At 39.4% G+C, this 26,095-nt stretch overlaps 2 protein-coding genes across 4 annotated transcripts in view; one reads left to right on the forward strand and one right to left on the reverse strand.

The window, feature by feature from the left end:
- Positions 1-497: 497 nt before the first annotated feature.
- ankef1b (ankyrin repeat and EF-hand domain containing 1b) lies at positions 498-12,229 on the reverse strand. Its single transcript, XM_073827558.1, has 10 exons — positions 12,150-12,229; positions 10,094-10,488; positions 8,881-9,080; positions 6,633-6,782; positions 6,429-6,552; positions 3,046-3,880; positions 2,728-2,954; positions 2,120-2,247; positions 1,908-2,045; positions 498-668 (listed from the first exon to the last, which is right to left on the reverse strand). The coding sequence occupies exons 1-10, from the start codon at positions 12,227-12,229 to the stop codon at positions 498-500; spliced, it is 2,448 nt and encodes an 815-aa protein (XP_073683659.1).
- The window catches only part of khk (ketohexokinase), a 15,782-nt gene continuing 1,902 nt past the window's right edge, over positions 12,216-26,095 (forward strand). The window contains exons 1-5 of one of the 3 annotated variants that reach the window (XM_073827198.1): positions 12,216-12,350; positions 12,520-12,636; positions 13,997-14,131; positions 23,653-23,725; positions 23,880-24,026. In XM_073827198.1, the coding sequence (XP_073683299.1) occupies positions 12,235-12,350; positions 12,520-12,636; positions 13,997-14,131; positions 23,653-23,725; positions 23,880-24,026 (588 nt within the window). In that variant the 5' untranslated portion in view covers positions 12,216-12,234. Of the gene's footprint in view, positions 12,351-12,519; positions 12,637-13,996; positions 14,132-14,345; positions 14,481-23,652; positions 23,726-23,879; positions 24,027-26,095 lie in introns of all 3 variants that reach the window. The other 2 variants (XM_073827197.1, XM_073827199.1) reach the window with 2 other exon arrangements.

Raw genomic sequence — 26,095 nt, forward strand, 5'->3', positions numbered from 1 at the left:
CCGATAAATCTTCTAGAGTGAATGGGTGCCGTCAGAGTCCAAACAGCTGATAAAAACATCACAATAATCCACAAGTAATCCACACAACTCCAGTCCATCAATTAATGTCTTGTGAAGTGAAAAGCTGTTTGTAAGAAACAAATCCATCATTAAGACATTTTTCACACCACTAAAGAGAGGCACATCCTAGTTTCTTGTACACAATATTTTCCATCTACATTAAAAAAAATAAAGTTTTCAGTATTTCTCCATTTAAAAAATCCAGACAAAATTCTCATGTTAATCTTTAAATAAATAAGCAGACTATTATTCATGTTTTCTTGTTAACCAAAACATTATCCCTCAATTAATATTATGGATTAAATTATACACTATTGTGTCTGACTGCCCCCTACTGGCTAATTTGCTGATTTAAAACATGCAAGTGTACATGCATGTATCAATCAGAATGACACAATCACTTACAATGATTAATGTGTTACCTTGAAATGTGACTGTCATCTCCTTTTTCCTGTGTTCAGCGGGGGTTGGTGATTAGAGCCAAAGTCACAGGAGAAGCATAAAGGAAAAAGGCTTATGGAGCAGGTGGTGCTCTCTGTCAGGGGTTTGTAGAGCACTATCCCAAATGGCAGCACACTAAGGTGACCACTGTGCATGTCAATGACTGACTATGAAAGGTTATTTTTATCCACTGTCAAGAAAAGGGGTTTGTATGGTAGTTCTATCTTTAATTTTTTTTCTCGAATGACAATAGACGAACAAGTCTGGAAAAGACTAATTTGTCAGAAATGAAAGACAGACAGAAGCTCTGAATGCAAAACAGCTATTGCGTAGAGACATTTAATTTATTCCTCCCCAGTCGTTCAATCCCATTCAGCTCTGGGATGCTCTTGGTAAAGTGTATGAAGTCCTTGAGAGTCGTCTTTTTGTCAGACTGTTCCCTTTTCTTTCTCAATGTACTGTCGACTGTTAGTGAGATGTTTTCCCCAAAGCTAGAATGCAAAAACCACAAAAATTTCAGTGAAAAAACAGACATTTTCAATATTTTGACAACTAAGATATACTTAAAATCAAGTCAAGTCAAAGTGTTGTTACCTGAAGGATCCACAGCTGTGTTTTTTTTTTTTTTTTTTTTCTCCGTTTAGTAATAGTACCTTGTTTATCCTGAACAGTTAAACTGCCTCCTGTTCTTTAGAAAAAATCTTTCAGGTCCAACAAATTCTTTGGTTTTTCAGCATTTTTGTGTATTTGAACCCTTTCCAACAATAACTGCATGATTTTGAGATCCATCTTTTCACTTTTCACACTGAGGAAAACTGAGAGACTCATACACAACTATTACAGAAGGTTCAAACACTCACTGATGCATTACGAGCCAGGGGTGAAAACTTTTTGAATGTGAAGATAAGGGTAAATTTAACCTATCTTGTCTTCTGAGAAACGTACGTATCTTCTGTAGCTTCTGAAGGGCAGTAATACATTTAAAAAATATGATATTTAGGCAAAATAAGAAAAATGTACACATCCTCATTCCGTTCAAAAGTTTTCACCCTCTGGCTCTTAATGCATCCCTTTTTCTTCTGGAGCATCTGTGAGCGATTGAACCTTCTGTAATAGTTGCATATGAGTCCCTTAGTTGTCCTCAGTGTGAAAATATGGATCTCAGAATCCTACAGTCATTGTTGGAAAGGGTTAAAATACACAAACATGCTAAAAACCAAAAGAATTTGTGGGACCTGAAGGATAGTGGACAGTTTAACTGTTCAGGACAAACAAGGGACTCCTGAACAATTATCACTAAATAAAAAAAACACAGCTTTGGATCATTCAGGTAAACATACAGTATTGAAAATGTAAACTTTTAAACCGAGTCAGTTTTATAAATCTTGTGTGTTTTATTGTCTTACGGTTTTGGGAACAAAGCTGATGTCAGACTTGTTGGTGCCACTTCTAATGGTAAACTTTGGGTTCTTAACTATGATATTGTTTCTCAGGTCTTTTTTCACAGCTGCCGAAACTGATGATGCTGGTGACCGAATACGCATCTACAGATAACAGAAGACAACTCATTAAACATCCAAACTATAGCTATATAAAAAAAGGTATTTTTCCCACTCACCTTTTCTTGTGCTGAAGAGGGGGGTTTTAAAGTAGGTTTTTCTTTGTCCTTTTTGTTGAATTTGGCCATGAGCAAGCCAATGATTCTCGCATCACCATATTTTTTAGCGATGTCCATGCAGTTCTGGTCTGTAAACACAAAAATATTTAATCATTTTGTTTTTAAAATATGGGAAAAATTTTACAAACAGTAGATGTAGGCATACACTGCTGTTTCAAATACTTCAAATAAAGGCTATTCTAGAATTCTGAAAAAAAGTACAATGGTTTCGACAAAATCATTAAGCAGTACAGCTGTTTTCAACATTAATAATAATAATAATAAATGTTTCTTGAGCAGCAAATCAGCCTATTAGAATGATTTCTTATGGATCATGTGACACTGAAGACCAGAGTAATGATGCTGAAAATTCAGCTTTTCATCACAGGAATTGATTGCATTTTAAAATATATTCACAAAAAACAGCTACTTTAAGTTGTAATAATATTTCGCAATATTGCAGTTTTTACTGTATTTTTAGCCAAACAAATGCATTATTGGCGAGCATAATTATTCATTTAAATCTTACTGACACTATCAAAATAGTATTTCCTTATCAAGCCCAGCACCTCTCTGGTTTTTCGCCATGACATTGGCTCCAGCTTTGATGAGATACTCTACACAGCTGAATCGACAGCTTTCAATAGCTCTCATGAGTGGAGTTGCTCCATTCATTGCCACTGCATCCACCACGGCTCCAGATTGCACCAGCATCTTGATAATGTCGACATGACCTGCATGACAAGCATGGTGGAGAGGCGTCCAGTTAAACTGGTCAACTGCATTGACGTCAGCCCTACAGAGTAACAAAAAACAAAATGTTTTTAAAATGACAGTCTAATGGTCCTCCAATTACATTAAATCTTTATTTTTCTTAGTAGCATTACCTTAGTGAAATGAGGAATTTAGCTACTCGGTAGTTGCCACAGATGCACGCTGTCATGAGTGGCGTCTTAAAGAACTGATCTTTGACATCAACAGGCACTTTTTGGGTAAAGGCCAGGCTGAGAGATTCTAGATCTCCAGTCTTCACACAGTAATTGATGTTGGTGTAGATATTTTCAGGCTCATCAATATACCAAGCCGTGTCATTCTCAATAGGGTGAATTGGTGGCCGGTCTGGGTTGAACCGTTTGGTGTCAGAGAACGGCTGGTAGCTCTCGATCATGTGGTAAGGTAGTCCACTGTCCTCTCTTATTGATATCTGTTCAGGTGGCATTGTGCATATGGGCAAAGAAGAGGCAGATTTGGCACTCTTCTTTTCCTTGCCACCCTTTTCCTTCTTAGCTGGCTTAGGAGCGTAGGATGAGATGACAAAGGCCTTCTGGAGGTACTTGAGGCCTTTGAAAAAGTCATTTACGTTGATGATACCTTGACGGTTTTTGTTATGTTCCATGATGATCTTCTGCAAGTTCTCATTACTTACAGGAGCTCGATGCACTTCAAATAAAGACACAAAATTCTCCACGGAAACATTTTCCACAGGTTTGTCAAGTCCCTCAGCTGTTTCAAAGGCTTTGCGCAAGGTTGCCTCGTGTTCACAAGACCAGTCGTGAAGGGTGACAGCCCAGAGTTCATTGGGGTTTACGGCATCGGGCGCAGACAGCTTCACCTGCATTTTCTCTGCTTTTTTGAGCTCCTTCAGGGCAGCTTTGTGGCCGTTGCTTTTGGCGACTTGGCTTGGAAGTTGACTTTCCAGATTCTTCAGTTTTGGATTACATCCTGTTGTAGACAAGAGAGAGTGCTGGTATGAATAAAGTTGCAGTCACATTTACCATTGTTCTGCAATTTCTTTTTTTTTTTTCAAATTTATCAAATTGCTTGACTTAAAAGTAACTTTTATGTGAGCTGTGCTTTATACATCGCTACACTAATGGAAATTTCACAAACAGGGCTGCACCTTAAAGCAGCAGAGTATTTTTAACAAATGAGCAAATGAGTGTTCTGATATTTAATTTTCATATTTCTGGGGTTCTCATAAATGAACGTCGTCTTAAGTGGTGAACTTTAAAGTTTATAAGCACTTTAAGACATTTTGGCACATATAAAAAGACAATACATATTATTTATCAAGCCTGTAAAGACCTAAATCAATGACCAAAAAAGCATTTTTGGAAAATCCTGGTCATTTAACACAGAAAGATGACAGCTGTTATAGTGGCAGCTGTGGTCCGTTCTTTCTAAAACTTTACATGCTTGTTTAGAATCATCAGTCACATGTGCTTACCAGGTTTTGTGAAGTTTTTAGTTTTCCTTTAGGCTTTATAGGCTTTTGGTTATATCTTTTCTAAACGATAGCTTCCCAAAGGATAAATTTCACATTTTTTTGATAATTAATGACCTAGAGCAGGGGTGCTCAACCCTGTTCCTGGAGATCTACTATCCTACAGAGTTCAGCTCCAACCCTCAACAAATACACCTGAACCAGCTAATTAACCTCTTAAGTAGCACTTGATAATTACAGACAGCTGTGTTGGAGCAGGGCTGGAACAAAAGTCTGCAGGTAGGTAGATCTCCAGGAGCAGGGTTGAGCAGCTCTGACCTAGAGAGTCCAGAGAATTGTACTGCAACATTTTTTTCTAGATTGAGCGAAAAACCTAGGACTAGTTCTTCTCAATCATTTAACAATATGATTGACAGTAGTGTTTCTAGAGGCAAAGTTGTTCGGAACAAGGTGGTCTATCATATTATATAAATATTGTGTTTGTGTAAAAAAACGCATAATATACAATCGTTTACACCCTTAAAAAATGTGATGTGCTCCTCAGTGGCCGATTTCTTTTAAATTTCTTATAGACCTTTAGGGCCGTGAGTCAAACAGGCCCATTGAGTTTCGTTCATATCAGCCTCCGTTAACCTTGTCTAATAGGTGCTCATTGGCCTATGGCAGTCATGTTTTTAGGTATGTGCAAATGTCATTACAGACACTTGTGGGACATTGGACCAAGACTGTGCGTACCATCTTTTTACGTCAACAGGACAAACAGTCGCATAGTTATGGCCGTTTTTATAGTTTTTTTTCCCCTCTTATAGCGCTACCAAGTGGTCAAGCTCCAGGACTTTTTATGTGACCTCAGATTCAGCTCTTATGTTGTGAGTTTGGCGAAGATATCTCGTTCCGTTCAAAAGTTATAGCCGTTTTAGTAAAGACGGCCCTTCTGCTTTCGAATGTTTTGGCATCCCTTTGCGACGGAGAGTCGAAAGTTAAACTTTACTCTCCAGAGAATCTTCCTGCACTGGTTTGATTCCGATCGGGCAAAAAACATAGGACTAGTTTGCAAAAGTTTTTTAAAAAATGCAAATACCTGGAAATTTCAGGTAAATTTTGTCGAAAACTGCGTTTTGTTGGTGTGAGCCAAGAATTCCAACGACATAAGGCACTTGAGCCTGTAGCAAAAGGTTTAAGCGTTATGAGCAATTTTGCACTTTTGATCACTACAGCACCCCCTTTAAGGACGATTGGGGCGAGCCTCTGTGACATTGTAGACGCTGTGTACTACCATCCCTCCAAATTTCAAGTCTCTACGACTTATGGTTTGGTCTGCCCAATCAGTTTTACGTTGAGATTGCTGATCCTTGGCCATTCTAACAATTACAATAGGGTTTCAGCGCTACACGCTTGAACCCCTAAATATAATTTTTGCATTCCCATTTGCCTCAGTAGCAGAAGAAAAACTCTATGATTGTGTTTCTATGACATTGCAAATGAAGAAAAAAAATATTGTTGTGTTCAGATAAGAGAGAAATTTTCTGTCAAATTTGCTATTGCTTCCTCAGACATAACTAGGTAATAAAACTCAAAAGTACAGTTTCAATGTACATAAAAAAAAAAAAAAAAAAACGGATTAAAGCCAGATAAAACTCTTGAAATGCATCACCAGTCTGTGAAAAGGGTCTATAATGCAAATTTCATAATGCAAATCTGACCGACTCTAATTCAAGTCAAGTTACCTTTATTTTTATGGCGCTTCATACAATAGAAATTGCTTCAAAGCAGCTTCACAGTGTTAAACAGGAATCAGAATCAATAATGCAAACCTCAAAAATGCTGCTACAAATCAGCTGTAGCAAAACAATAGTGCCATTATTCAACTCCCGTCAGTTTAATACCTGTGTAAAGTTCATTTATTATAAAAGAAGTTAAATTCACTGATAAGCAGCTCTGTTGAAGACAATAGTGTGTTGTTGTTCAGCTTGAGTCGGGTCAATGTTTATCTATCAATCAGTACTTGTTTTTGTGAATAATGGAAAGGCATTAGACCCAGCCTACCTCTTTGGGCCAGGAATCTACAGCACTCACTGAAGCCGCCAGCAGCAGCCAAGTGCAGTGGTGTATTACCCTTTGACGAGCTGATACCAAAGTCAGCAGAGTATGCAGACAGCACTTGTAAAACCTGTATAAAGCAGAGACAGTAATACTCTCCAAAGTGAAACAATGGTGAAATTTGTGCTATTCAGAATGCAATGGCATAACCTCAAGGAAACCTCCTTCTGCAGCAAAGTGGGCAGCACACCGTCCTTCTTGATCAAGCAAGTCAGGATTTCCTTCTTTTTGTAAAATGGCTCTGACAAGCTTCACAGCACCAGCCTTAGATGCCTCCATGAGCGCAGAACATTTGGTCACCTTTGGGGGAGCCAAAATCATGATAAACCTGGTGAATCAACTATCAAAATCACATTTTCTTGCTGATCTATTCACCCGACTACATCATAATTAATACCCAAAGGACTCCAAATTATCAATATGATAAAAAATTTGCTGAAAAACCTGTTGTACACAAATTACTACATGACTTTTGTCATCACATTAATTTACATTACAAGCTATCAGAATTTCTTCATACTTTTTGGCCATATAAAGTTGAGGTCAAAAGTTTACATACACCTTGCAGAATCAGCAAAATTAGCATTTTTGTGTATTTGAACCCAATTTCCATAAATGACTATGACTTTGAGATAGAGCCCGACCGATAAAGGATTTTGAAGGCCGATAACGATACAAATATTTGTCGGTTTTAAAATCCGATGTTCCAATATATCGGACAATATTTTATTTATTTTTTTTTTTTTTTAATTTCAGAAACGCGCAACAAAACATTAATAGATTTCCCTAACATTAGTTATGTGTAGTTATTTATGAGTTTTACATTTTTCATACATTAGGCACGCGCGAGTTCGTTACTATTACTCTGATCATCTTTGCCTTTACATTAACGGGAGGGTTTGTTTCATGCAGCCAAGAGATGAAGTAGATACCTGTCTTCCCGCGGGGGTATAAGTTACTTTTATGTGGGCTTTTGCGGGACGAAACAACATATATTCCTTTTGGAGCGGGCGGGCGCGGGACTAAAACATCCGTCCCTTGCAGATCTCTAAGATGAAGTTTGCGTGCAGCGGTAGCTTTGTCTTCGGTTTTTACAAAGCGTAGCCACACTTTTGAGCACTTCGCACGATCCATCTTGTAGACTGATGTTTACATTACCACATAAGGTCCTGGCAGATTGCACGCGTGGAAGGTCCTGGCAGATCACTAAATTGCACCCAGGAATCCATTAGAGGAATCGAAATTTTAATTTTATAACAAGTATCCGATTCCAGAATCGGAATTGATTTTCGATTCCCAACCCTACAATGAACACACTTCACCGATGATCTCAATCGCGGATAACTGGTTCTCTCTGCCCGACTCTGGCTGGATCAGCAGGTTGCAGGATGTGTGGCGCGTTATACACGAGTGTTGCCAACATTTTTGAAATATTAATTTATCGGCCATTATAAATGCCGATACCGATAGTTTGAAAAATGCCTAATATCTGCCGATAAATCGGCTTTGAGATCCATCTTTTCACACTGATGACAACTGAGGGACTCATATGCAACTAATACGGAAGGTTCAAATGCTCACTGATGCTTCAGAAAGAAAAACAATGCATTAACAGCCAGGTGTGTAAACTTTTGAACAGAATGAAGATGTGTACTTTTTTTTTGGGTATAATTATCTTTTTGTTTTTCATTTAGTACTGCAATTCAGAAGCTACAGAACATGTTCCCCAGAAGACAAAATAAGTAAAAATTACCCTGATCTTCAAATTTAAAAAGTTTTCACTCCCTGTCTCTTTGTTGGAAAGGGTTCAAATACACACACACACACAAAAAAGATTTTGTGGGAACTGAAGGATTTTTTTTTTCAGCAGGCAGTTTAACTGTTCAGAATAAACAAAGGAGTAATAAACAACTGTAAAAAAACCCAGCTGTCGATCATTCAGGTAACAACACAGTATTTAGAATCAAGCGTATGTAAACTTTTGGGGTCATTTTTATAAATTCAACTATTATTTTCTCTTATGGACTATATAAATGTCTTTTATGTGGAATATCTTATTCAAGTCAGTACTAAATAATAATAAAAAAACATACATATAACCTATTCTGGTAAAATAATGAACATTTTGCAGATTCTGCAAGGTGTATGTAAACTTTTGACCTCAACTGTAAATACTAGCAACTGCACCAAATAGCAAAATTTTTAAATAAAATTCAGGTGTTTTACATCCTAATATGAGCTCTGCATTCTCTCTATATCATACTATATGAGCCATAAAAGAAACTGTAATATTATATCTTTGCAAAAGAGATCTTTAAATCATTTATACATGCAATTGTTAGGTCAAATATATAGGGGAACATTAATCTAAACTATGATTTGAGGACAGAACTCAAACCTGATCTACTGCATTTGGATCAGCTCCTTTCTCCAAAATGCTTATGCAGATGTCTTCACAGTCCTTTGCATTCTCACAGGCAAACACAAGCAGTGGCTTCCCTGAGTTAGAAACATTGTTGACATTTGCATTGAAGCTGAGCACCATCTGCAGGCAGAGAGCATGTTCTTTAGCTGGAGAGATGCAGTAGAACAGCACTCCTGCAAATGAAGAGCATGATTAGTACAAGCAACATTTTTTTACCTATACAATAATTTTACTGTTTGGGTTTTTATACACTACCTGTCAAAATTCTTTAAACAGTAAGAATTGTAATGTTTTTTTTTTTAAGAATTGTCTACTGCTCAGTGCTCACTGCTTATTTGATCCAACATACAGCAAAAGCAATAATATTATGAAATATTTTTATTAAAGTAACTGCTTTCTATTTTCATATATATATATATATTAAAAATGTAATTTATTCCTGTGATCAAAGCTACATTTTCAGCATCATTACTCCAGTCTTCAGTGTCACATGATCCTTCAGAAAACATTCTAATATGCTGATTTGCCGTTCAAGGAACAATTTTTATTAATATTATTTTCAATAATTAAAACAGTTGAGTACTTTTCAGGATTATTTGATGAATAGAAAGATGCAAAGATCAGCATTTATCTGAAATAAAAAGCTTTTGTAACATTATAAACTATACATTCATTTTTTGGGAAAAGAAATAATAGAAATAAATACTTTTATTTAGCAAGGATGCTTTAGATTGATCAAAAATTATGATAAAGACATTTATAATATTACAAAAGATTTCTATTTCAGATAAATGCTGTTCTTCTGAACTTTCTATTCATCAAAGAAACCTGAAAAAAATCTGTTCAGCTGTTTTTAACAGTAATAATAAATTTTTTTTTTAAAAGCAAATCAGAAAATCATGATTTCTGAAGGATCATGTGACTGGATTAATGATTCTAAAAATCACAGGAATAAATTACATTTTAAAAGTTATTTTAAATAGTAAAAATATTCCAAAACGTTGCTGTTTTTGCTATACTTTAGATCAAATACACACAGGCTTGGTGAGCAGAAGAGACCTTTTTAAAAATATAACAAATCTTACTGTTCAAAAACTTTTGACTGGTAGTGTACTTAAAATAGAAGGTGAATAAACTGTAAGTAAGTCCCATTAAAATGGTAGAATGCATAAAGAGATGTTCTTACCTTTTCCCTCCTCATCTGTGAGATTCACATTCGCAAGATTTGTGATCAAAAGATAAACAATATTGAAGTACCCCAACTGTGCTGCCAGCATCAATGGAGTGCGGCCCTTCTTGTCCTGTATGTCAGGATGGGCTCTCAGGGACAGAAGGAACCGTACCAAGTCTTCATCACGGTCCAAAGAGGCCTGATACAAGGCACTGAGTCCCTGTTTGGGTTCAGTCAGATTTATCAGATCGGGTACACCAACGCAGACTATCTTATTTATCTCTGGTTTGTTCTTCTTCCGTACATATTGCAGGAGTTTATAGATCTGGAGGACCTCCAGGTTGCCTTCCGCCACTCTGCTCACCACACTTTTTGAAGTACTCTCCATTTTCTTATCTCTGTGTTTACGTCTTCGGATGGAATAAATAACGTTAAAAACATGGCAGTGGGCCAACCGAAAGCATATCAGAACATGTGTATATTTAAATATTTAGAAATTATTTAAAACAACAAATGTGTATAGAACTTAACGGAAATCAGTTTCGGCTGCACTCGATACAATTCGGGAATCGTCGTGGAACTTTCGGCCACACTCGGGAAAAGCCGTTACACTTCTGCTGCGTCCCAATTCGCCTACTTATACTACGCCCTAAAAGTATGTACTCTTTTTGTGAAGAAAAAGTACATACTTTTGAGTATGTAGCAGAATAGTAGGCGAGCTTTGGGACATACTACTTCGTCATAACTGCTTTTTTAACGGACGCTCTGTTGCTTAGTTACCTGAATCCTGTCACTGTTTAAACTGCCCTGTCAATCATCACAGTTAACATTAGCCGCTTTTCCACTATCGGGCCGAACCGTTCTTAGAACGGTCGGGTACAGTTCCAGTTGTGTTTCCACCTGAGCCTGGTACGGCACGGAACGATTACAAACCGTTCTCGGCCCGGAATTCTCGGCACAGTTTGACAACCGTGCTGAACCGGGCTGATAAAATGCGTTTGCATGGCGTCGCCACGCTGTTGCCTGGCTACCAGTTTCTCTATGGCTAAGCGGGTGCGCAGTAAACAGATACGGTAAATATAAATACAAATGGCTGAGACACTTTGGTCTGTGGATGAAACATTTGCTCTAATATTGATATTTGGGCAGAAAGAAAAATTCAACAACAGCTGGAGGGTGCAAAGAGAAACGAAAAAGTTTTTTTTTTAATTATAGCGCAGTGTCTTGCAGAGAAGGGCATTAAGAAAAGTTCAAAACAGTGCCGGGAAAAAATAAAAAAACTCAAACATACATATCGCGTCCAAAAGGACAATAACAGTAGAAGCGGGGCTGCCTACTCTTGCATTACCAAGGCAACTACCGACGCATTTGTATTTACATTCCAAATAGTTCCGTTATCTGCACCGCAGTGGAAAATCAAACCGTATCCGTGCCGACTGGCCCGAATCGGCACGGAACAGAACGGTTACGCATTGAGAACGGTCCGGCCGGATAGTGGAAAAGCGGCTATTATCTACATTTCGTTTAATTTAATTTCCTATCGTAACAGAGAGAAATGAAGAGGCACGTTCTTTCAGGAGTCTTTCATGCCGAGAACTCTGCTCATGTTTGCATAATTATGCATTTAAACGTTAATGACCAAACCTATCTTTATAAAAGTTCATAATGTTGCTGCACATGAAATATAACGAGGATAACATTTAAAAAATATATTTTTTATCAGGTTACACACTGATTATTTATCACTCAAACCCCTTTCTCTACCTGTCCGTTGGTCGCGCATATCCTCCATGTTTGTAGTTTTTTAACACTTTTTATGCGTGTTTGTAGTTCTAATCGAATCCTCGTTCACCGCGCAATGTGTTGTGGGCAATATTAGCCGTTAGAGTGTGCGTTGATCCGCACTTCGAATTCTGAAGTCAAGTAGTAGACCATCCGGGAATCTTTGGAATACTTTTTTGAACATACTACGATTTGGGACATACTAATTCTATTTTCGAATACTATTTAGGACGGATAGTATGCGAATTGGGACGCAGCATTCGTGTCCATGTTTACGCTAAACATTCACTCTGAAAGATAACGTTCTCCTGTTCCTGCGCGGAACCGTGTGAAACTGTGTAACGTAATGACCTTTCGTCTCAAGTCCATAGTTCATGATTTCCTTCTGCAGGGAGAATATGGGAGACAAAAAGATACTCTGCATTGGTTTGGTGTGTTTGGATATTATAAATGTTGTGGATGAATACCCGGAAGAAGATTCTGATACCAGGTGGGAAATTCTGCTAACATTCCTTAAATACTATTCTTTTCTTGATGCGTTTTTTTGCGTTTGCATTTCATAACCAGTCGCATCATACAGAGCATCCCGCTATACTCTGCAGTTATGTCAAATATGTTACATCGTAGGTGTTATAAAATAGCGTGCAACTCGTTGGTAGGTGTCTGTCTCAGAGATGGCAGAGAGGAGGAAATGCGTCAAACACGTGCACAGTTTTGTCTCTGCTTGGGGCCCCGTGTGCATTTATGGGGTCTTTGGCTCCTGGACCAGTAGCTGAGTAAGTGTTTTCTACCTACTATTATGCAACATTTTCACCAGTCAAAAGTTTGTGAACAGTAAGATTTTAAGAATTCTCTTCTGCTCACCAAGCCTGCATTTATTTGATCCAAAACACAGCAAAAACAGTAATATTGTGAAATATTTTTACTATTTAAAATAACTGCTTTCTATTTGAATATATTTTGAATATATTTTAAAATATAATTTATTAATGTGATCAAAGCTACATTTTCAGCATCATTAATCCAGTCTTCAGTGTCACATGATCCTTAAGAAATATTTTAGGAAAGAAATGAAATTAATTATTTTATTTAGCAAGGATGCTTTAAAATGATCAAAAGTGATGATAAAGACATTTATAATGTTACAAAAGATTTCTATTCTATCATCAAAGAAACCTGAAAAAATTCTACTCAGCTATTTTTAACATAATAGTAATAATAATAAATGTTTTTGAGCAGCAAATCAGAATATTATAATGATTTCTGAAGGATCATGTGACTGGAGTAATGATGCTAAAAATTCAGCTTTTATATCACAGCAATAAATTATATTTTAAAATATATTCAAATAGAAAACAGTTATTTTAAACAATAAAAATATTTCAAAATGTTACTGTTTTGCTGTACTTCGAATCAAATAAACACAGGCTTGGTGAGCAGAAGAGACTTCTTTAAAAACATTTTACGGTTCAAAAACTTTTGACTAGAAGTGTATGTATGTGTATTTATGTACAGTATACATGGATAATTATTAGAAGTGTCTTATTTTCAGCAAGCCTATTTATTTGATCAAAATACAGTTATTACTATATTATATATGATTATATATGTTGTAATTTATTCCTGTGATGCAAAGCTGCAATATCAGCATCATTATCCAGTCTTTAGTGTCACATGATCCTTCTGAATGAATTAAAATATGCTGATTCGCCACTTAAAAAACATTTATTGTTATTATCAGTGTTGAAAACAGTTGCATTGCTTAATATTTTTTGCCAAAACTAGGGTTCTTTGAATCTTTTGCATTTATTTGAATTATAAACATGTTTACTATAACTTCTGATCAATTTAGATGCAATTTATATCACATTTTCTACAAAAAAATGATTCAGCTCAACTTAGTTTTCAACATTAATATTAGGAATAAATGTCCTGAGCATCAAATCATCATATTAGAATGATTTCTGAAGGATCATGTGACACTGAAGACTGTATGCTGGATGAATTTTCAACTTTTCTTACTAATGCAACTTATATCAGCAGAAGTACACTTTCCTATCCCTCCCACAACTTTGGTCACACGCTGCACATTTACATTCTGTATGCATACTTTTCCTTGCTAATTTGTTGTTCTAGCTTCATCTTGAATGACTTTCAAATGTTCAAGATTGACATCTCTCTTCTTCTGGAGCATGCTGAATGCTCCTTTCCAGCTTCTGTAGTAATCAGCAGTGTGACGACGGGAAGCCGTACAATTCTGCATATGAACAGGTTTGTGTGCGAGTTTGTGTGTAAGTATTATGAATGTGAAGCTCTTTCCTCACAGGATGGCTGTCGCATCAGATCGCATCAAAACAAGTGAAAACATACTAACTGCTCAAAGTGGCAATGCTTTTTTTCTATAAAGGGTGCAGTAAAGGTGCATGGTTCAAAGCCTGAGTAGTGCATATGGGTCACTGCAATACCTCTCTGTTTGCTGCACTAGTTTCATCGTGGGGGATTTTGCACGGCGTGGGGTGGACATATCTGGTGTGGCTTGGCAGAAGTGGGGTGAGACCCCGTGTGCCTGTTGTGTGGTGTGTCCTACCAATGGCTCTCGCACTGTCGTGCTCTCAGACACGTAAGAGTAGCATCCGAAGTCACAATAATCATAAAATAGTCAGAATTAAATGGGTGAATTACCATTTTCTATTCCCAAACATAATTTGAAAAAAGTCTTAACACAGTGGCACTGTTGTAATTGACAGTAATCTAGTCTTAAAGTAGCTTCCATTAACAAATCATGACAATTTGACATTGCATGCATTAATTTGAGTTATTTTCAGCTCATATAATTTGCAATACAAGATCATTTTATTTAATCATTTTAAACAACACACAACAGCACACAATGTCAAAGCTTACTAAATAACTAGCTAACTTATTCCACGGCTCTCTGAAATAATTGATTCTGATAGATCAATTGGCATATTCCATGGCCAAATTTTGTATATGTAATATGTATATAATAACAACTTAAATATATAAATGAATAATGAATTTCACATCATTACGAAGCTCACATCATTATCTAAAATTTATTTGGTAAGCAGCAGTGATGCGCGGGTCAATGTATAAACAACCCGAACCTGACCGACGTTTTCAACTAACCCGCCCGCAAAAAAAAGGAAATATTGTACCCGATCCGCATGTTTAATATTTGCGACTGACAGCAGCGATTATATGCGGCTGTGCTTGGAGATGCGTTCACTGTCAAACATCATTCGGCATTAATTAGGTCATTTTGTCAAAAGAAATGTTCTTGATTACAAGAAAAATACTGACTGTTCTTGTTGTGATTTATTTTGTCTTTTCTTTATACAGATTTAAACGGTTTCATTTTCGAAGTAGGCTACTCTAAATTATGTCAGTGATTCTCCGATGTTAAATATGATCAAGAATTATTTTATTTCGATCTACAGTGTAATAAAAGTTAAGAAAAAGATTAGCCTAAAGCCCTAAATACATAAGCTAATTCCTTTTTTCTTAACTTTTAACTTCTTCTAAAAATTATCAAGAATATTAAATCAACTTAGGCTAGGTTAACGAATTTTCTTATACAAACATAACGAATGCACTTCAAAACGAAGTTTTCAAATATAAATTCAGGAATCACGAATATGACAAAATAATAGTATTTTATATTTGTATAGCTATAATAGTTGTATCAAATGAATAAGAAAATTATAGTGCTTTGAATTTATTAAGTAACGTTTAATTTCGTTCGTTTCGCTCTCTGGAAGTGTGAAGAAAAAATACAGTTTTTACTTGGAATTCGTTTTTTAATCCCTGGTTTTGAACAAGCATATACATGAGATAATTTATAGGCCTATATTAGGCTATTGTTTGAATAAACATTTAAAAATAGTGCTAGAAATTTTATAATTAAGGAAATTAAACAGGCCTAGGCATTTGAAAAGACAGTGAAATGTGTCTAATAATTCCAAAAAGAAAGAGAAGCATTGGATATAATCTGTGACGGTGCAAACAGAGACGAGGAAGCAAATGCAGTGCAATGAACGTTTATTGAGACAAACAAAGAACAAACTGCAAAGTGGTGAGATCCCTCGGCTGGTGTGACACAGGGGCTTGATGGCTGCGGTGATGTGGCGTGATGATCCCGTGAAGGTGAGTAAATCCAGAACACTGACGAAATACACATCCAACGAGACGAAGACACGACCAACAATCCTGACACGAACCCAAATCCAGAATGAACTATCGACAGAGGAGATGAAAGCGAGGTGAGTATATATAGCCGGGGATGATGAGATGCACCTGTGGAGGACTGATTGGCAGCGTGCTGGGGAGCATGACGTCACACGCAAACACACACACATACCACATGATAACGAGACAGAGAAAAACACAACAGATGTATGTACCGTGACAGTACCCCCTCTCCTAAGAACGTCCCCTGACGTTCCCAGCCTCCTGCACCTGTTGATTAAATTCATCAATAAGAGAGTGATCCAGGATGTCTCTGGCAGGCACCCAACTTCTCTCCTCCGGACCGTAACCTTCCCAGTCCACCAAGTACTGGAATCCGCGCCCCCTCCGTCTCGAGTCCAGAATGCGATTAACCGAATAAGTGGGTTCCCCATCTACGAGTCGCGGCGGTGGAGGAACCGGGGCAGGCGGATTAATACGTGCAAAAAAAACCGGTTTAATTTTGGAGACATGAAACACGGGATGAATTCTCCTGTACACTGGAGGAAGTTTGAGGCGGACTGCCACCGGACTAATGATTTTGGTGACAGCAAACGGGCCAATAAATTTAGGAGCAAGTTTATTCGAAACGGAACGCAGAGGAATGTTCTTAGTAGAAAGCCACACTTTGGAACCGACGACGTATACGGGAGGCTTAGACCGGTGGCGATCGGCTTTAGCCTTGGTGCGCTCTCTCACTTGGAGCAGAGTCTCACGGGCTCTAGTCCAAGTGCGATGACACCTCTGGACAAAGGCGTGGGCAGAGGGGACCGCGACTTCGGATTCCAGACTGGAAAAAACTGGTGGCTGGTACCCTATACTACCTTCAAATGGGGATAGGCCCGTAGATGATACTGGTAACGAATTGTGGGCGTACTCCACCATCGAGAGTTGTTGGCTCCAGGAGGAAGGGTTTCTAGTGACCATACATCGCAACGTTCTCTCCAAATCTTGGTTGGCTCTCTCAGTTTGACCATTGCTTTGAGGATGGAACCCCGAAGAGAGACTAACAGTGGCCCCCAGTAATTTACAAAACTCTTTCCAAAATTTGGATACAAATTGGGGTCCCCTGTCAGAGACCACGTCCGTCGGGAGGCCATGTATCCGAAAGACGTGGTCAATGACAGCTACCGCTGTCTCCTTGGCTGAAGGTAATTTGGGCAAGGGGATAAAATGGGCCGCCTTCGAGAACCGGTCCACCACGGTCAAAACTACCGTGTTGCCCTGGGAGGGCGGGAGGGCGGTAACAAAATCTAGAGCGATGTGGGACCAGGGTCTCGAAGGGACCGGCAGCGGTTGAAGGAGCCCATCTGGAGGTCTGTTAGAAGTCTTACCAGTGGCACAAACTGAACAAGCCAAAACAAAACTGCGAACGTCACGAGCCATAAGAGGCCACCAAAACCGTTGCTTGACCAAACGTATGGTACGATTAACTCCTGGATGACACGCTACGTTAGAGCAATGACCCCATTGAATAACCTCAGACCGTAATTCCTCTGGCACAAATAAACGGTTCGGTGGGCAAGCGTCCGGAGGCGTTACCCCTTCTAAGGCTGTTTTAACCTTCGTTTCGACCTCCCAAATGAGAGTTGAAACGATAAGCGTCTCAGGAAAAATACTCTCGGGAGTAGACGGGCGATCGGCGTGGTCAAAAATGCGTGACAAAGAGTCGGGTTTGATATTTTTGGAACCCGGGCGGAACGAGAGAGTAAAGTCAAAACGTCCGAAAAAAAGTGCCCACCGAGCCTGCCTAGAGTTCAATCTTTTAGCAGTTTTGATATATTCGAGGTTCTTGTGATCGGTCCATACAATAAAGGGTACCCCCGACCCTTCTAGCCAATGACGCCATTCCTCTAAGGCCAACTTGACTGCCAACAACTCCCGGTTACCAATATCGTAATTTGATTCCGCAGGTGACAGACGATGTGAATAAAACGCGCAAGGATGCATCTTGTCGTCTGTGGTCGAACGCTGTGAGAGAACCGCACCTACCCCCACCTCTGATGCGTCAACCTCCACCACGAACTGACGTGAAGGATCAGGGGTCACCAGGATGGGAGCCGAAACAAAACGGCTTTTCAGTTTGGAAAACGCAGCCTCGGCTGCGTCAGACCACCTGAACGTCGTTCTGGGGGAGGTTAAGGCTGTCAGAGGCGCGGCTAGTTGGCTGTAATTGCGGACGAACCGTCGGTAAAAATTGGCAAACCCCAGAAACCTCTGTAGGGCCTTACGGGAATCTGGAGTTGGCCAATCCACCACAGCCTGAACCTTCGCTGGATCCACACGAACTCCCTCAGCCGACAAGATGTACCCTAGAAAAGGAACAGACTGTGCATGAAAGTCGCATTTCTCCGCCTTGACAAAAAGCCCATTCTCTAACAGCCTTTGGAGCACTCGTCTGACGTGCTGCACATGTTCCTGGAGAGAAGAGGAAAAAATCAATATGTCGTCCAGGTAGACATAAATGAATTGATCGACCATGTCTCGCAGCACATCATTGACGAGTGCCTGAAAGACCCCTGGGGAGTTGGACAAGCCGAAGGGCATGACCAAGTACTCAAAGTGCCCCCTGGGGGTATTAAAGGCGGTCTTCCACTCATCTCCCCTCCTGATGCGAACCAAATGATAAGCGTTTCTTAAGTCCAATTTAGTGAAGACTGACGCTCCCTGCAACCTCTCGAAGGCTGAAGATATCAACGGCAAAGGATAGGTATTCTTTACCGTGATATTATTCAACCCCCGGTAATCAATACAAGGTCGCAGAGATCCGTCTTTCTTCCCCACAAAAAAGAACCCCGCCCCCGCTGGGGAAGAGGAGGGTCGAATGAACCCGGCTGCTAGAGAATCAGAAATGTATTTCTCCATAGCCTCTCTTTCAGGAGTAGAAAGTGAATATAATTTGCCCTTAGGCGGAGACGTACCTGGCAGTAAATCTATAGCACAGTCATAGGGACGATGAGGAGGGAGAGAATCAGCCCTAGACTTACTGAACACTTCCTTCAGGTCGAGGTACTCCGCGGGCACGTTACACAGATCTGTCGTCTTTTCCTGCAACACAACACCAGAAACAGACGAACAAGCAGACACAAGACAGGACTCATGACACTTAATGCTCCACTCAGACACAGACTTAAGCTGCCAATCAATCCTGGGGTTGTGTTTGATGAGCCAAGGGTGACCTAAAACAACGGGTGCATGAGGGGAGTCCAGTATGTAAAAGGAAATACTCTCACGGTGATTGCCTGACACCGTGAGAGTAACAGGTTCGGATATGGTGGTGATGGTGGGAAGAGTCTGACCGTTGAGGGCGTGGACGGCGATGGTACTACTGAGGGGAAGAAGTGGAACATGGTGAAGAACAGCAAACGAAAAATCCATAAAATTACCTTCCGCCCCCGAATCCAGTAGTGCAGTGCAACGGATGTCGTGAAGATGCCATGCAAGCCTAACCGGAAGGAGGGTGGAGGAGGGTCTAGACGAGGGCTTGGTAGCGGAGATCCCACCCGACAGTAGCCTCACATTTACTGCCGGGCCTGCCCTTTTACCGGACAGCTGGCAGCAAAGTGCCCAGCTGCCCCACAGTACATACACAATCCGCGGGATCTCCGCCTCTCCCTCTCCTCCCGAGTAAGCCGAGCCCGACCCACCTGCATGGGCTCGTGATCGTCGAAGGGACTGACCGCGTCACTGCCGCTGGCTCGAGGTGAGAGTCCCTCCCCAGGGGGGAACCGAGCGGGTAACCACCGCCGCTCGGCTCGGGAGAGTCGAGCGTCCACCCGCAGTGCCAGGTCGATGAGGGCGTTGAGGTCTGCGGGCAGATCCAGGGCGTAGATTTCCCGTTGGACGCGGTCAGCCAGCCCATGCAGGAACATGTCCCACTGCGCCTCCTCGTTCCATCGGCACTCTGCCGCCAGGGTGCGAAACTCGATGGAAAAATCAGAAACGGACCTCTCCCCCTGCTTGAGGTCCGTTAGTCTCCGCGCAGCCTCTCTTCCGGTGGCTGCGCGGTCAAACACCCTTTTCATCTCGGCGGCAAGTGCCGAGAACGAGGCACAACACGGATCCTGGTTTTCCCACACCGCCGTGCCCCAAAGGGCTGCCTTCCCCGTTAACAGGGTGAGCGCGAACGCCACCTTGCTCTCCTCACTAGGAAACGTGCGGGGCTGTAAAGAAAAATGCATCGTACATCTAGTGAGGAAAGCTCGGCAGAAGTTCGGCTCACCACTGTACAGCTCTGGTGGGGGAAGGCGGGGCTCCGGTAGATGGGCAGCCCCAGATGGTCCAGGAAGGGGAACCGGAGCGGCCGACATGGGCGGCGTGGGTGGCGCAGCGGGAAGTTGCATTTGTTGCATCCGCTGGGTCAGGTCGGACACCTGTGTCACAAGAGCTCGGACGGCCGTTCCCGTGTCCGTGGAGCTCTTCTCCTGGGCTTCCAGCCGAGAGATGCAAGACATCAAACATTCCTCCAGAGTGAGACGTGAAGATCCTGCTGCTTCCATTGATGGTCGATAGTTCTGTGACGGTGCAAACAGAGACGAGGAAGCAAATGCAGTGCAATGAACGTTTATTGAGACAAACAAAGAACAAACTGCAAAGTGGTGAGATCCCTCGGCTGGTGTGACACAGGGGCTTGATGGCTGCGGTGATGTGGCGTGATGATCCCGTGAAGGTGAGTAAATCCAGAACACTGACGAAATACACATCCAACGAGACGAAGACACGACCAACAATCCTGACACGAACCCAAATCCAGAATGAACTATCGACAGAGGAGATGAAAGCGAGGTGAGTATATATAGCCGGGGATGATGAGATGCACCTGTGGAGGACTGATTGGCAGCGTGCTGGGGAGCATGACGTCACACGCAAACACACACACATACCACATGATAACGAGACAGAGAAAAACACAACAGATGTATGTACCGTGACATAATCAAAATATTTGAGACATTTATTAGGAATACCATTTTCTTAACAGTTAAGATGCTGCATGTGTTTATCCAGTCTAATCGATGTGTGCGTCTCTCCCCCGACTTTCCCAACAAAAATCCCACCCCCTCTCAGAAAATACATAAAGCTGACATTACTGAGCTATATGCGTTTAAAAGTAGCCTATTAAAATGGTACAATGGCATTGCTCAGTTCAACGTGTTGGGAAATCGGCATTTTGTCCCGCGTCAGCATTTATTCAACAGTTAATAACGCTCAACATTCAAAAGGTAAATATTATTCAGCTAATAAAGTGTAGGTCTATGTATTTCATAGAAAATTGTGTCTAGTACTATATAAATTACAAAGGTTTAATTGGCATCTTTATTTCAAACAACCCGACCACGACCAGAATATCATTAAAAATATTTTTGGATGACTCGTAACCACGGGTAACCGCGGGTGACCGCAGGCACCCGCTCATTTTGGATCAACCCGTGCATCACTGGTAAGCAGCCGTGTAATAAGTGCCATAATGTCCAGTCAGCCATTTGGTCAGATTGTGACTTTTTATCTCACAGTTTGGAATATAATATAAATATCTCAATTAAAGGTATAAACATCTCCCAATTCTGACTTTATATATATAAACTTGTGACTTTATAGATATAAACTTGAAATTCTGAGAGGAAAAGTTGAATTTGTAAGATATAAACTAGCAATTGTGAGAAAAAACTTGTGATTACCTTTTTATTCTCAATTACGTTTAAACAAAAAACAGAATTGCGATGTAATAATTTAGAATTCTGAATGAAAAAAAATCTGAATGGCAAAATATAAACTCAGAATTTGTGTGAAAAGTCTAGAAAATATTTATATTTTCCAATTCTGGCTCTTTTTTAAAATCTAAATTGTAAGATAAAAAGTCACAATTGCATTTTTCATTCTGTCATCCCATGGTGGAAATGGGCTCCGTGCACAGCATAAAGTCTTGATCACCTGGTTAAGGTTTATTTTTGGCTGAATGTACATTATGCTTTGCTTTCATTTGCTTTGGTTGTAGCAAACTAATATACAATTGAGGTCAAAAGTTTACATACACCTTGCAGAATTTGCGAAATGTTAATTAGTTTACCAAAATAAGAGGGATCATACAAAATGCATGTTTTATTTAAATGCATGCATATTTTTATTTAGTACTGACCTGAATAAGATATTTCACATAAAGTACATTTATATATAGTCTATAAGAGAAAATAGTAGTTTAATTTATAAAAATGACCCCGTTCAAAAGTTTTCATACACTTGATTTTTAATACTGTTGTTACCTAAATGATCTACAGTTCCCCTTCAGTCGAATCACTTCGACGTTACATGGGATCTCATGTAACGTCTCCGTTCCCTCCTTCAGGGAACGTGGGTTACCTTCGTAACCTAGACGTTGTGTTTTAGTTTAGTGGCAGTTGCTCATGAGTCCCTTGTTTGTCCTGAACAGTTAAGCTGCTCGCTGTGCTTCAGAAATATCCTTCAGGTCCCACAAATTCTTTGGTTTTTCAGCCTTTTTTTGTATTTGAACTTTTTCCAACAATGACTGTATGATTTTGAGATCCATCTTTTCACACTGTGGACAACTGAGGGACTCATATGCAACTATTACAGAAGGTTCAAACGCTCACTGATGCTCCAGAAGGAAAAACAATGCATTAAGATTTTCGAACAGAATGAACAGAATACCCTGATCTTCAAATTCAAAAGTTTTCACCCCTGGATCCTAATTCATCGTGTTTCCTGCGGAAGCATCAGTGAGTGTTTGAACCTTCTGTAATAGTTGCATATGAGTCCCTCAGTTGTCCTCAGTGTGAAAAGATGGATCTCAAAATCATACAGTTATTGTTGGAAAGGGTTCAAATGCACAAAAATGCTGAAAAACAAATAATCTGTGGGACCTGAAGGATTTTTCTGAAGAACAGCGGGCAGTTTAATTGTTCAGGACAAAATGGACAACAATCACAACTATCACTAAAAAAAACTATATTTAAATGTTGTTTATGTGAAATATCTTATTCAGGTTGGTACTAGATAAAAAATAACATTCATTTTGTATGATCCTTCTTATTTTGGTAAAATAATGAACATTTTGCAGATTCTACAAGGTGTATGTAAACTTTGACCTTAAAACAACACTTATTTCCATCTTGCCTTAAATAACATTTCTAGTCTCTAAAACCTGTTTAGAGAACTTCCAAAACCTTTTCCCTCTTTGCTGAGAAACAGACTTTGGTTTATAATCGCAATTATCTTGTAATCACAGCCCAAAGCTGACTATTTGTCTGTACTGATGACTGTTATCAAATGCTTTACTGTATACAAACTGACAGGCATCCGGTCTAAGGCAGTAATCTAGTGTTTTTCCACTATACAGACCTTTCGCTGATTCAGTTTGTGACTGTAAACAGTTTCTTATAATATGATTACAGCAGATCATGTCAAAATAATGGATAGTGACCTCTCATGTACACAAAGTACAACTATTTACTGATCGTACTTTGAACAGTGATTGTTGTAGTCTAAAATACAAGAGAACTGTCATCAGCCATTCTCTGTTTAATCAGAAACTTGCCAGATGTTTCTATAGAAGATTTTTCCAAGGTGGACCTGAGCCAGTACAAGTGGATCCATTGGGAGGTGAGAGTGTCCGCCAAATATCTTTTACTTGCTTCAGAATAAAGCTACAAGTTTGCACTAGTCAAACTGAACAGTTCCTTCTGATCTGTGTTTTTAATTGCTTTATTCCACATGTGGAGATCTAGAGCTGATTGTTTTATGAATCCATTGTCAGGGCCGTAATGCTGACGAACAAGTGAAGATGATTGAGAGGGTGAGAGAGCATAACAGCAAACAGGAAGAGAAGAACAGAATCACCATCTCTGTGGAAATCGAGAAGACCAGGGAACCCCTCTACCAGCTTTTTCCTCTTGGTGATTTGGTATGTTTTTACTATGTTTCAGACAAAACTGACTGAATAAAACACATTAGTTTAATTTTGAGAAACCACGTAGTCAAATCTTTTATTTTATTTTATTATTATTATTTCTCTACCAGGACGCATTAAATTGATCAAAAGTGTCAGAAAAGACATTACTGTAAATGTATTCACTGTAAAGTATATTTTTATTGTAAAATATACAATAAATTTTCCTCTTTCCCCTAGTATTATATTTTAATACAATTAAAGATGACATGTATTAAATGCCTTGACATGCATTGCCCATTTGAAACTGCACAAACTCTAAAGTACTGTATTTAATCAGGGGCCAGTAAATAATAAAAACAAGCAATGACATTTGTGTAATGTTTTTATTGTTTGACTGTAAAAAATAAAATAACATTTCAATATTCTTGCAGATTGAACTCTGTTTTCATCACAAACTCTGTTTTTCCTCAAACCTGCAGAAACATTTATATTTATACATACTTTCATATTACAACATTTTCATCAAATGAGCAATTAATTCAATGAAATAATTAATGAACAAATTCAGTCCTAAAACAATTTAAAAAAAAATTAAAATAAAAAGTTTGCTGATAGTAGCAACTGTTCAAGCCATTTATACACAAGAGTTTCATTTTACAGCATTTTAAACAATTAATGAACAAATTCAAAAAATGTCTAAAAAAAGTCAAAAAATGTCCATTCAACCAAGCCTTTAGTTACAAGTGCATAAAAGTAGTTTATATGATTTGAGAGGTTTAAGACACCTAATTGGTTCTTAAATTAAGGGTGGAGGGCTGGCATTAATAGCTCCCTATTAAATAGCTCCCTATTAAACATCGTATAGATTTTAAAATCTTGATAATTACTTATAAAGCCCTCAATGGTTTAGCTCCTCAGTACTTGAACGAGCTCCTATCGTATTATAGTCCTTCACGTCCGCTGCGTTCTCAAAATTCTGGCAATTTGATAATACCTAGAATATCAAAATCAACTGCCGGCGGCAGATCATTTTCTTATCTAGCGCCTAAACTCTGGAACAATCTACCTAACACTGTTCGGGAGGCAGACACACTCTGTCAGTTTAAATCTAGATTAAAGACACATCTCTTTAACCTGGCTTACACATAAAATCATTAACACATTTCTATAATTCAAATCCGTTAAAGGATTGTTAGGCTGCATTAATTAGGTCAACCGGAACCGAAAACACCTCCCATAACACCTGATGCACTCGTTGCATCGTAAAAAGAATGGCATCTACGCTAATATTAGTCCGTTTCATTCTTATTCCGAGGTCACCGTAGCCACCAGACCCAGCCTGTATCCGGATCAGATGGTCACTCCAGTCCCCCGGATCCAGTCCGTACCCAGCTTAGATCATGGATCACCACCTGGAGATGACTTCAATAGCCGTGGATGTCAACCAGATGAGCTCCAAGGCGGATCATCAATAAAGACCTCGCCAACCTTGACGGCCATCGGTGCTACACCACAGGATCTTGATGAGTTCTCTACAATCAGACATTGGTACAAACTGTTGTTTGGTCTGGCCAGAGGAGAACTGGTCCCCCAACTGAGCCTGGTTTCTCCCAAGGTTTTTTTTCTCCATTTCTGTCACCTGTGGAGTTTTGGTTCCTTGCCGCTGTCGCCTCTGGCTTGCTTAGTTGGGGACATTTTCCAGCGATATCGTATACTATTTGAACTGAACTGACGATGATATCACTGAATTCATTGATGAACTGCCTTTAACTGAAAATTGATTATTTACAATAATGCGTTACTTACACACTATTGTGCTGTTTAAATACTGTGCAGTTGCTTTGACACAATCTGTATTGTAAAAGGCGCTATATAAATAAAGGTGACTTTGTGCTGTCTTTCTGTCTTACAGTGGGATGAAGTGGAAAAACACCTGGGAGCCACAAGGAAATATTCAAAGTTCATCCTAAAGATGTATGTGTTGTAATGTAATGTTGTTAGTATTGCTAATACCTCACAGTTGCAGAGACCGAATTTAGATTTTGTGATTTTGTCATTCAGTGTTGTTTCACATTAGTTCA

Source organism: Garra rufa, chromosome 21 (assembly GCF_049309525.1).
Source record: "Garra rufa chromosome 21, GarRuf1.0, whole genome shotgun sequence".
Taxonomy (NCBI): Eukaryota; Metazoa; Chordata; class Actinopteri; order Cypriniformes; family Cyprinidae; genus Garra; species Garra rufa.